The sequence below is a fragment of the Argentina silus genome (assembly GCF_951799395.1).
Source record: "Argentina silus genome assembly, chromosome: 11".
Lineage (NCBI taxonomy): Eukaryota > Metazoa > Chordata > Actinopteri > Argentiniformes > Argentinidae > Argentina > Argentina silus.
In genome coordinates this window covers 16,722,295-16,734,750 of record NC_139665.1, presented here as the reverse complement: position 1 = coordinate 16,734,750, position 12,456 = coordinate 16,722,295, and the positions used below count along the sequence as shown (strand labels likewise).

The window sequence follows — 12,456 nt, the reverse complement described above, 5'->3', positions numbered from 1 at the left end:
AACGTAAGAGGACCACCCACCGTGTACCGAACCCCCCTGCTATCTTCACGACACGACGCCTTCTCACCCCCACCCTCTCTCTATCATTTCCCTCTCCCCGCTAACCGAATAAATATCTTTGATTATAATTCTGGTGTGGACCTCTCTGCTTACACTGTGTTTGGGTCCGTGACGCGCCCGCACACCCCGGCGGCCGTCACAGTAGGTAACATTCTTACAGTGAATTAATTCATTTGACATGCAGGCACCTGCCACATTTCTAATCACACATAAAGGAGGGGTTCATACAGTCATTGGTTCAAATCCCTATGTCTGTACGCTACTTGGAACCTGAATTTCCCCCTGGGATAAATAAAGTTTCTATCTATCTAAATCCACCCACGCCATCTAGCGGCGAACAAACTAAGTCAGCTTTACGCCAATCCCTCTGAATTCGATTGCTTACTCCTTCCTCATGAGTCGTGCCTGGCTGAGTCGATGACAGAATTTAACTCAGCGCTGATGCAACACATTGACAGGTCCATCCGGCGTCAGCAAATCATCAGTGGCTTCTAATTTTAAGGCATTTAACTCTAAGGTAAGATGGCCGTGTATACAACATGATTTCTCTACCCAGATCATATGATTTCGAAGTTTAAACCAGTAAGCTTTTCGCCTGCGATCTTCAAACAGTATTGCTACACATGGTTAGCCGCTTTGATGCTAGATTGCGGTAGCTCAGTTAATTCAATCTCAACGTGTCATTACCCCAGCTGGCATGACTGAGCTGTAGCTAACTGAAGTTACAGAAGGATATTAATTGGCAGTATCATGTAATGTCCCACCAGCCACAGCGAATCACGTTAACAAGTCGACAACTAGTTTAGCCTCCTAGTTGTTACTGTTAATATGTGTTCATACAGTAGTAAGCCAGGACAACTAATCTATCTCCTCCTCTCGTCAGTCTACTGTGTAGGCCACACACGCCATGGGAGAGAAGCTGAGCCCAGATGAGAAGTTACACCTCATCACCAGGAACCTCCAGGTGGGTGACTCAACTCAACACTCATACATCCATACACCACCCTTGCCACCCAAATAGATATACTGTGTTTGACTTACGATGCACTTTTGATGAGGAATAACCTTGCCTGAGCCCTGATGACTGGTAAGCATAGAGTGAGAACCTGCCAGAGGAGTCTGGTCGGAGAACGGGCTCATTGTAATGCATGGAACGGAATGAGGAATGGTATCAAACCATTGTGTGTGTCATACCATTCCTCATTCAATTACAATGTGCCTGTCCTCTGATTTCTGTACTGTAATTTTAGTTTAGTGAACATACAGTTGGACATGTGACCTGGGTTGGTTTCACAGACCTGTTTGGATGTGGATGATGAATAATTGACATTGTGTGTGACTGTTTTGTTTGCAGGAGGTTCTTGGTGAGGAGAAGGTGAAGCAGGTGCTTCAGGAGAGAGAGTTAAAAGTGTACTGGGGAACTGCCACCACAGGCAAACCCCATGTAGCCTACTTTGTCCCCATGTCCAAGATAGCAGACTTCCTCAAGGCTGGATGTGAGGTGTGTTTCTTTCGCACATCACTGTCACTGTAGCCTGCATATGTCTGCATACTGCCTGTCTGTCTGTCTGCATGCCTGCCTGCCTGCCTGTCTATCTGTCTCTCTGCCTGCATGCCTACCATTGTCTCTGTCTGTCTCTTTGTGTGTCTACTGCTTTGTGTGTTTGTTTGTGTCTGTCTGTCTCTCTCTTTCTTTCTTAATCTGTGTGTCTGTGTCTGTCTCCCTCCCTATCTGCCCACCCCCACTCTTTGTACTGAACCCTCCTCCTCATCCCAGGTGACCATCCTGTTTGCAGACCTGCATGCCTTCCTGGATAACATGAAGGCTCCCTGGGAGTTGCTGGAGCTCCGGGTGCAGTACTACGAGCAGGTCATCAAGGCCATGCTGGAGAGCATTGGGGTGCCTCTGGACAAACTCAAGTTCGTCAAGGGCACAGAGTTCCAGCTCAGCAGGTCAGCTGCAGGTTTAAGCGGCCTTGTTGCCTACCCATACGTTTTGTATTGAAGCCAAAGGAGACCTAAATGTAAGAATCAACCCTCTGAATTGTCTTTTATAAGTGACTCAATTCTGTGTGCGCTCTCTCTCTCTCTCTCTCTCTCTCTCAGAGAGTATACTCTGGATGTATACCGTCTCTCCTCCATGGTAACAGAGCATGATGCTAAGAAGGCTGGAGCAGAGGTGGTGAAACAGGTGGAACACCCGCTATTGAGCGGTCTGCTGTACCCTGGACTACAGGTAATACCATTGTTATAAGTCAGTTATAGCATGCTTATAACATGTTTCAGTATCTGGATGGGCTACACATATTGGACCCAGGTGTGGGTTTCTGGTGGAGGTCTTCACAGGTCCAAAAATGTGGACCTGGACCTGAGGGACGAGTTGAACTTTAGGACCCAGGTCGGGTCTCAGTTTTTCGGGTTCAGGTGGACCCATGAAGACCTCTAGTTTCTGGGTCAGTGGTAACCCAGCTGTGCCTTGCTGCCCAGGCTCTAGATGAGGAGTATCTGAAGGTGGACGCTCAGTTTGGAGGAGTGGACCAGAGGAAGATCTTCACTCTGGCAGAGAAGGTAGCTAGCTAACCTCCGAACCATTACCCTTTGGCCTCTCTCTGACTAAGCCGAACTGGGAAGATCAGAAGTGGTTGGGCTTTACAAGTTTGCATCTAAGTTATGGGCACTGATAAGCTCTCCGTTCCTTCCCACCACCACTCTGTCCAGTACCTGCCCTCTCTGGGCTATGCCAAGCGGGCCCATCTGATGAACCCCATGGTGCCAGGACTGACAGGGGCAAAGATGAGCTCCTCAGAGGAGGTGAGGACGCATGCCTTGTTCCAAAAACACATACCGTACCTCCTTCCTTGAGGTAAACGATTGATCTAGCATAATTGCATTGGTGGGATACCTCAATGCCACTGCTCAAATCAAAGTCTATTTTTACTGTTGACCCCTGCAGGAGTCTAAGATCGACCTCCTGGACAAGAAGGAGGATGTGAAGAAGAAGCTGAAGAAGGCTTTCTGTGAACCTGGGAACGTAGAGAACAACGGAGTCCTCTCCTTCGTCAAACACGTCCTCTTCCCACTGGTCGGAGGTAACAACTCATCCCTCTCTCCTCTCTTTCCTCTTCTCCTCTTTTCCCCCTCTCTTTTCCTCTTCTCTCACTAACCTTCCTCTTGGAAATCAGATTATCACTCTAAGAGAAGATGTTCTGTTCTTGTGTTTCAGAGTTTGTCATTAAAAGAGATGCCAAATGGGGAGGAGACAAAGTTTACACTGTATTTGAGGAGGTGGAGAGGGACTTTTCTGCGGAGGTACAGTATGACCACAATACTAATACATGTTAATAATCTACCTAATCTAATAAAACTACCTCCAACATCATGTTGACTTGATTTAATCTCATTGCCTCAAAAGCCTCATTGCTTAGATGACCTATTTACCCCTAATGCTCTGGTTTGACCCGTCTTGACCTCTGACCCTGTAGCTGGTCCATCCTGGAGACCTGAAGGCATCAGTAGAGGTGGCGCTGAACAAGCTGCTTGACCCCATCAGGAAGAAGTTTGAGTCGCCCGAGCTCCGCAAACTCTCCAACACCGCCTATCCTGACCCCTCCAAGAACAGTCAGTATTCCACCTTACCCTCTCATCCCATCTACCCTTGTGTTTGATAGGCAAGTCAATGTGTAGAGTTGTACCCTAGTCTCAGTCCCCCCTCCTTGTCTCTGTGTGTGTCCCTCAGAGGCAGTGAAGGGGAATCCTAAAGCAGCAGAGGAGGACGAGCTGGTTCCCTCCAGGCTGGATATCCGGGTGGGGAAGGTCATCAGTGTGGAGAAGGTAGAAGTTATATGAAAGAAACCCTTCTCAACGCCTCTGTTATTTCTTTTGTCTTTGTTTCAAATACCTCATTAGCTATTGTCAGTTTGATCAGTTTCTGTAAACTTAGACTTCGAATGGCCAGCATATGGTGAAAGTGGCTCTATAAACTTACAATTAAGTCATTTTACTTCATTTGGTTCATTGAACTTGAGTTGGTTCAGAAGAATATCTACAGAATTCAGAATTTACCCTTCAATCCCTATGATTTCTAGGTCTTCTTCTGTAGGGTATGGCCTTGTCTCTGTCTCCTCTGATTGTGCTCCCTGTCCTACAGCACCCAGATGCTGATTCGCTCTACCTGGAGAAGATCGATGTGGGAGAGGCGGAGCCAAGGACAGTGGTGAGCGGACTGGTGGCCTTTGTTTCCCAGGAGGATTTGCAGGACCGGCTGGTGTTGTTGCTGTGCAATCTGAAAGCCCAGAAGATGAGGGGGGTGGAGTCTCAGGCAATGCTGCTATGTGCCTCCATGTGAGTTTTTTCTTCCCTCTCTCTCTCCCTCTTTTCTCTACTCCCTACCACTTCAGTTCTCATCCCCTCCCTTCTTTTTTCAACCTGCTCTGTGCCCTACCACCTACTTCTTCTAATTTTCATTCCTCTCTATGTTCATCTGAGACCTATTCTCTCTATCTGTCTGTCTCTCTCTCTCTCGCTCTCTCCCTCTCACCCCTACACCTGACACATTCTTCCCCTCATCCAATGCTTCCCGGTGCCTGACTTTTTCCTCTCTCTCTGATTGGTTGTTGTCAGTGAGGGGGAGCCCAGGAGGGTGGAGCCTCTTGACCCACCTGAGGGATCGTCGCCAGGTGACCGGGTCTTCATTGAAGGGTACGAGGCAGACAAACCAGATGACAAACTCAACCCAAAGAAGAAAGTATGGGAGAAACTACAGGTATGTTTTGGCTGATCTTGAATCTAAGACTTTATGACTAGGGAGTATATATTTGCTCCTAGTAGATGTGAGTACATCGCTTCCCAAGACTAAAACCCACAACATTGACTCATGACTCACTTGGCTCATGTACAGTAGGTACTTATTTATAGTTTGGGAATCACTGTTTATTTATTTTACAAGACATAAATAAAGCTTGTATTGAATAGATGGGAAGAGGAATTGACAGATGAGATATGAAGAGATGAGTGAATGTGAGTGTTTCTCTCGTTCTCCCTAGGTGGATCTGAAGGTGTCAGGCGAGTGTGTTGCCCAATGGAAAGACAAGCACTTGATGACCAAACTGGGACAGATTACCTGCAAAACATTGAAGGGGGGCAACATTAGCTAAAAACACACGTGCGCACACACAGACACACACACACACACTCAGCCCCATGCTCTCTGTACTGGCCCAGTTACCCTCATCAAGAAACCACCCCACATCTCCATGGTTACAACAATACTCATGGCCTTGGCTGTTGGATTACTAGAGTGAGATGAAGCCAGATAAGGCAGTGATGTCGTATATATCTCATGATTCTTCAGGAAGTATACTGTCACGCGTTCTCTACCGTGAAGCTGCATGAGCAGTTTTTGACATTACTTCAAAATGTCTCCTACTGTGGTTGAACGTGTTTCACTAAGCAGTGGAATGGAACAGAATGATACAGTTGGAACTGTTTACTTCTCTTAAATTACACGATTTCTGTAAAATCCTACTTTTGTTTTATTCCAGTTATTGTACAGAAATCGTGGAACTGTCATTCAGTCAGTACTAGCATCAATAGAGTGCATCCATCCACACATATGTGTGTGTGTGTGTATATATACTCATGATATTAAGCTGTATTTTTACCCTTGATGTAAACAAGCAATGGTTTGGCTCTCTAAGGAATTATCAGCTCATTAGATGCTGTGCTTCGAGAGTTGCTGGGACTTATACTAGACAGCAGAGACTGTTGAAGGCTACCTTACTATATGACTTACAGTAAGTTGCTATTCACAGCATTAGACAATACACAGGTGTTGATGTATTGTACTGTAAAAAGGGAACTGATTTTGCTCTGGCTATTATGTCACAATCTGGTGCCATTCTTGTAACGGTTGTATTGGTGAGCTGCAGGTCTTTGATGTCTAATAAATCTGATAACCTTTATCATATGGGGTGGTGGTACTGGGTGTACAGTATACTGCAACCAAATTCTGTATCTATACTGTCATGTGTGTCACATAACACTGCATCATCTGTACATGAAATAAACGCTGGTTGAATTCTGTTTATGTTCTCTGTCTGTGCTCTCTCTCCTCCTTTCCACTCGATCCGTTTGAGCATGGTTGTCTCATGACAACTATTTGAAATTTAACTCTGAATTACAGAGGACTCATACTTAGCTCATGTACTTGTGCAACAGATGTGACAATGTGGCCATTTGTTCTTCATCTGACGACATAACGCGGTACACATGACCAGGCATTTTCACAGAAGTACAAAAAAACAGACAATAGCAACAGTGATTTCTAAATTATACTTTAATCATTTATAATCTTTTCATAACAAAGATGTAATAACTGTACATTATTCTTTTTTCTTGCTTTTTGTAATCATCAAAATGTGTACTTTTTCATGACAGACCTGCCATGAGCACAGAGTCAAAATATTATAATTTTAGTCTTTTTTTTTTTTTTAAACAATTACTTTGCTGGGGAAGAGGAGTGTTTGTGCAAAGTTGAGCAAATGGTTACCAAGACGTCTCTCCTCAAAGGAAAGACTGCAATCCCTGTAGCAAATGTGAAGGGAGAAATATAACACTTTAAAATACATGGAAAAAAAACAAATTATGACTTCAGGCTTCACTCAGGCAACCATCCTCCTCACTCCAGTGTATCAACGGCCTTAAGCATGATCAGGAACACAGATAAAAAAAAATGGTGATACAGCCATGTTCTTTTAATAGTGAGGCTTTGCGATGAAGAAAACTGTGGTTATGCGTGTTTGTATAACTATAATTCATACTCATAAGCCAGGAGTGTTTGTCAGAGAAAATCTATGTTGATGAGAACAATTGCTATCAACCGGTTTTTGGTTGAAAAAAGTGACAGACAATGTTAATGTTGATAGAACATAATTTAGAACAACACAAGACTCATTGAAACATAAATAAACAGGGTGAAACAGTCTGAAAGTCCATAAATATTGTCTTTGAATGCATATGACTAGTCTCTATGGTAACTAAGAGATTGAAAATTGTGCACCTCTCTTGTCTTGCAGCTGGAAGCAGCTATTTAGTTCCAAAAGGACTATACCATACTGTAGTTTTCACACTAGATTTCTTGCCTAAACTTTAACTTTATTTAGCTTTACAAAGGGCTTTTTTCTTTACAATTCACAAAAGGCCTTATATATGTTATTTTAAATATGCAGCATCCCTTTTTCTCAAGCTCTATCTCATTCTATGTACCCACCAAATTGTATGGGTTTTTTTGTAGTCTTCGTTACATAAACCATCTCTTTACTCTAATCAAAAAGCAAAACAGTAAACCAACATTTATTGATTGAATATGTGTTTGATGAAACAGTTGCTTATTGTTGAAATCAGTCAATTCCAATTTGAAACAATGAATTCATAACAGTGATTGCTTGACTCCAAAAGGGAATAATGCATGTCAACATAACAGAAAATATTAGTTAGCGCAGAAAACAATGTTAATGGGCACAGGCTTTATAACACACAAGAAAGTGTGTTCATCTACTCGCTTTTCTTTGCTCGAGTTCTACTTATTTTGACCCCTAGGTGGAGCTCTACCACAAGCACAGTGTGGCCTATTTACAAACTCTTGCTGCAATACACCCCTTCATCCTGAGGAGGTTTTGCAAGCGCAGACAGAGACTATGGTTTAGAAAAATACTCCAAAATAAAGCTATAATATCAAAGAAATGGGGACCAACACCATTTTTTGCATACATTTATGAAGGCCGTTATAGGCTAAGGCTTTTGGAGAAGACTTCACACACTGTAGTTGACGTCTCAAGTACAGTGTCTCTTGATTTTCTCTCCATCTTTCTCCTCTATTTCCTTCTCTCTCCCCAGATTTTGCAGTTCTTGCTTTGTTTCTCCGGCTCCATGACACATCAGTCCACACAGAGCAGTCTTTATCACACGGGCAATGGTGTTTCTACAATGTTTGATGTCTCTGTTTTACCTGGGGAAAACGACAAGTTAGTAAGTAGACATACAGTAGGCCACTGTAGCTTAAACACTATTTCCAGTGTACAGTTCCAGCCACAGCAATAAGGATCATTCTGTGTCTCTGCATGTTCACGTCTTATTAAATTGGTGAGACATGATCATGGGCTTAACTACATTAGGGCAGCTTGAACCATGTGCTAGTAAATTTGACTGAAGACAACATTAGACAAGCTTCTAGAATCTAGTGAGGGGAATGTGCTCTTCACGTATTAGCTAGAAGAGCACAAGGTGCTGAGAAGGGGGATATATTTTTGCTGCTTCTGAGTGTTCCTCTGTGTCAATGCTACATTGCTCAGCAGTTCAGCATGGTTAGCATCTGTATTCTGCCATGCCATGCCAGACATGATTAAAATCGAAGTTTAACGACCTGAGATTAACAACCTTCTCCATAAAAAAAACCAGCCTTTTCTGTTGAGCTGTGTTCATCTTTTAATGAGTATTTAGAAGTGAAATATCACTAAGGACTGAATTTGCTTTTCAAATTGAGACTAAAAACAAGCCATTATTTTGTAATTACTGGAGTGGTGTGTCCATGGTAGCCATTTTTGATTCTGTGGTGCTGAGAAATTGTTGTCTAGCAACATGGGCATGTTACACAGTATAAAACAGAAGTCTTTCTCCTCAGGTGGATGTAACATCATACATTCAGGTGGGTGTAACATAATATATTTATCATATTCTAGGTGTTATGTTAAACGTATTGGCACTCTTACTTTCTATGTCCTGGTCCTCTAGCGGTGCTTGCTGGCCTGCAGGTTGCACTGTTTCTGTCCCTCCATTAGGTTCTCGTGCCATCTCCACCCTCCCTGTTGCCCCAGAATACACAGGCTTGTCTGAGGGATGGGTGGTTCCGTGTGTGGGTTTCTTAGCAACAGGTGGTGGAATCTTCCCAGGCTTCTTCAATGGAACCCTGGTGTTACCGTTAATAACCACGGCGGTCTTCGATTGGTCAGAGATCTGCATGAGCTCTGCCGCCAGGCTTTGCTTGAGGTTAGCTTGAGCCTCAGGGGAGGCGGGTGTTTCTATAACAACCTTCTTTGTGCTCCTGGAGAAGATGAAGCTGGCAGTCGAGGCTGGGGACTTGTGCAGGTCGCCCCCTTCAGACGACATTGTGGATTGCACCCCAGGTTCACCAATGCTACTGTTGGAGGATGAGGTGGAAGAACGCAGATTCAGGCGGGTTGGAAAGCCGTCTCTGGAAGACATGGCTGCTGTTTTCATACGAATGGCCTCCTGCAAACGCATAGAGGGGGCGTTAAGGGTTACAGATGGCGACTTCGCTGTTGCAGGTAGGGATTTTAATGACAGAGACTTGCGGATTGGTTTTTGGGGTACGCTCTGGGGTCCTGGGGATGATGTTGAACTATGGTCCTGAGCAGGAGTGCTGTCACTACTGGATATGATTTCCTCAGAAGGGGTTTTCACCTGATCCTCACCCACGTTGACAGATCTGAGACGTACCATCTGAAGCAGGGAGGGGGTGACCAGGGGAATGTTAGCATCTTCTTTGGGAATGGGTCCACTTTTGTTCCGAGTCAGTAGCTCTTTGCTCCTGGTCTCTCGGTTTACCAAACTGGGATGCCTTTTAAAGTTCACAGTGGCTTGGTTCTCAGCTGGGAGAGGGGGAGGTAGGGGAACATCAGGGGGTGAAAAGGGAGCAGTTACAGGAGGCCCGGAGGGGGCTTGATCTTCAAATGGTAGTGGGGGAGGTAGGGGGACACTTATAGGGAGTGCCAGGGGGGCACTTGAGGGAGGCATTTCTGATGATGTCATAGGTGGTGGTGGAGGTGCCACCAGTGGTGGAGGTGGAATTTCCTCTGGCAGAGGTGGGACTTCCTCTAACTGAGAAATTAGTATTGATTGAGTGGTGGCTTCCTGCATTGTGATTGGCTCCTGGGTGACCTCTGTCTGTTTCTCATTGGTCTGAACTGAAGTAACAGCTGTTGTATCCTCTGATGTTGTTTGGAGAACAGCTGGTTCAGGGACTTCTGAGATGGCTTCAGCAGGTTTAGGGTTAGTCTCCAATGTCACCTTCTCAGGTCTAGCCTCCTCCAGTACAGTTTCAGCTGTAATGGTGGGCAGATCTTCACCTTCCCCATTCATAGCTACCCCAGTTTCCTCTAGAGCCACAGTAGATATGTCCTGGACATCTGTCAATATTGTGCAACTTTCCACAACATCTGGCAGATTGTCTGTCATGAAGGGAGGGGGTGGCGGTGGGAAGTCCATCTCATCCGGCCCATCAAAGACAGATTCTGCTGGGTCCTCTAAAGGTGGTGGGGGAGGAGGCCAGCAGGACTCTACTATGTGACCCTCCTCTTCACCCCCTTCCTCTTCCTCAGGAGGGAGTGTGGATACAGATGAGGGAGGGGTCTTTTTAGTAGGGGGAGGGGGAGGTTGGTGGGCAGGGGGAGGGGATGGTGAAGGTGAGATCCTGTCCACTTTGGGAGGATTCCCAGGCAGGGCCTGTATTGATGACAGAGGTTTGGTGTTGCTCTCCTCTGAAGTCTTTTCAGTAGCAACCTGACCATCAATCTTGTCAGCTAAAACTTCAACCTCAGTCTGTGAGAGAGCATTATCTTTTTCAGTGGGTAAATTAACTGTGTCCTCAATTGTGACACCATCAATCTTCACCTGATGTTGACATACATCTGCCTTTTCAACTTCCTTTCTATGTGACATTGGAGTACTTTTCTTCATGACAGGAGGGGGTTCTTTTTTTGGCAAATTTGCTACACTCTCCTGACTCTCGTCTTCCTTGACTTGTACAATATCACTCTGCTCCTGTCTCTGAACCTCTACACTTGCTTCTTCCCTCTCTGTGACTGCAGGACTTACCAGTTCTTTCGTTAGACTTTCCATACTCTCAAGTTCCTGACTGACACACTCTGGAACCTTTTCTAATATTGGCTCAGTATTATCTCTTTCTTTGCTTTCTGACAAAACAACTTCCTCGACTGTGGGCTGCCTTTCAGCTGAACCTTCAGCTTCAGTCAGAGGTTCCTTCTTCTGCACTGTGGCAGCTTCTTTCTGCTGCTGCTGCTGCTGCTGCTGCTGCTGCTGTTGCTGCTGCTGCTGCTGCTGCTGCTTCTGGAGCTGGGCTAGCCTGTTGAGCTTTGGGGAAGGCCCACACAGCAATTCAAAGGTGCGACTGTTGTGAGCCCAGGTTTCTGGAGGAGGGGGGGAAGGCGCTTTGACCTTGGGGGGTGGTGGAATGTTAAATAGCTCTCTAATTGCCAAAGTGGCCGGTGAAGGATCCATTGCCACTGCCTTCTTGGATGTTGCAGCAACAGCGGATGGGGAGGACTGCAGAGCCAGGCTAGGGCTATTGGCCAAGGCCTCTTTATTAACAGGCTCAGAAGTGGAGGAGGACAGAGATGTGAGAGAGGAGGACACTGAGGCTGCAGAGGAGGAGGCTCGAGACCCAGATCTCTCTGGTTTGACTGGTTTCTTTTTCTGTTTAGCTGGGGAGGAGGAGGTGGGGCAGATCCCTTTAGGGGAGAGTGTCGGGGTACCACTCTGGCTGGAGTACCCGCTGGAGGGGGACATGGTCCTTTCAAATATGCCCCCTTCTGAGAGCGCTTTCTGTGGGGAGGAGTTGCTAGATCCTGTCTGGAGCTCTGGTGGTCCTCCATCCAGAGGGGCTTGTGTGGGGCTTAGGGGACTAGAGGTGGCTGATATAGGGACAGGGTCCTTGGTGATTAAACCAGTCTCATCTGCTGCTAAGCTACCATCCCCACCAGCCTCCACCTCTCCAACCACACCGTCACTGAGATCTTTGATATCCACCAGCTCCTTGGATCTTTTCCTCATCATCTTCTCCTGGTGTAAAGAATAGGTCCTCCTTGGAGGAGCTGGGGGCAGTTTAGTCTTCATGATAGACAGACTGCGAGAGAAGGCCCTGCTGTTCCTTATGCTCTCTCCCCTGGCCTCACTCATCTCCCCAGTACTCACCGATCCTGACTCAGACCCCTGACCAGTGGGAGGACTTCCACCTTTACTGCTGGTACTGCTCACCCAGCTAGCAGAGCCCTGGAGGCTCACAGCGTCCTTGTCCCTTGGCTGCCGTGGCCGTCTCTCCTGCCCAGCAAGGCTCACTGTCTGTGAGTTTCCAATGCTGGCACTCCCCTTGGAGGAAGAGATGGTGGAAGAGTTGGACATGATGGTCTCAGAAGACTGTGATTGGCTCCAGTTGGAGCCGGAAGCTGCAGATGGGGTTGCCATGGGATCATCTTGAGAATCATCACCATAGCAACCGTCACCGCCTGATCTCCTTGATGATGCGGGACTGGCCGATGATTCCACAGAAGCCAGGCTGCTCTTGCTGATGGTGCGAACTCTTCC

General features: G+C 46.1%; 2 protein-coding genes across 3 annotated transcripts in view; one reads left to right on the top strand and one right to left on the bottom strand.

The window, feature by feature from the left end:
• The first annotated feature begins 493 nt into the window (after positions 1-493).
• yars1 (tyrosyl-tRNA synthetase 1) lies at positions 494-6,135 on the top strand. Its single transcript, XM_083681143.1, has 14 exons — positions 494-577; positions 944-1,024; positions 1,415-1,561; positions 1,838-2,013; positions 2,167-2,296; positions 2,548-2,628; positions 2,779-2,871; positions 3,014-3,149; positions 3,284-3,369; positions 3,543-3,678; positions 3,797-3,891; positions 4,208-4,401; positions 4,681-4,822; positions 5,103-6,135. The coding sequence occupies exons 2-14, from the start codon at positions 968-970 to the stop codon at positions 5,211-5,213; spliced, it is 1,584 nt and encodes a 527-aa protein (XP_083537269.1). The 5' UTR covers positions 494-577; positions 944-967; the 3' UTR covers positions 5,214-6,135.
• A 241-nt stretch (positions 6,136-6,376) lies between these two features.
• nhsl3 (NHS like 3) overlaps positions 6,377-12,456 on the bottom strand; it is a 40,079-nt gene continuing 33,999 nt past the window's right edge. For both annotated transcript variants that reach the window (XM_083679998.1, XM_083679999.1), the window contains 2 exons: positions 8,826-12,456; positions 6,377-8,065 (listed from right to left, as the gene is read on the bottom strand). The exon at positions 8,826-12,456 is cut by the window's right edge and continues 129 nt beyond it. In XM_083679998.1, the coding sequence (XP_083536124.1) occupies positions 8,019-8,065; positions 8,826-12,456 (3,678 nt within the window). In that variant the 3' untranslated portion in view covers positions 6,377-8,018. The remainder of the gene's footprint in view (positions 8,066-8,825) is intronic.

Excerpts from the sequence above, each read along its gene's own strand:
- yars1 (XM_083681143.1), top strand. The coding sequence starts at position 968 with ATGGGAGAGAAGCTGAGCCCAGATGAGAAGTTACACCTCATCACCAGG. Across the intron at positions 1,025-1,414 it reads TCATCACCAGGAACCTCCAG|GAGGTTCTTGGTGAGGAGAA; the intron begins GTGGGTGACTCA and ends TTTTGTTTGCAG. Across the intron at positions 4,823-5,102 it reads AAGTATGGGAGAAACTACAG|GTGGATCTGAAGGTGTCAGG; the intron begins GTATGTTTTGGC and ends CGTTCTCCCTAG.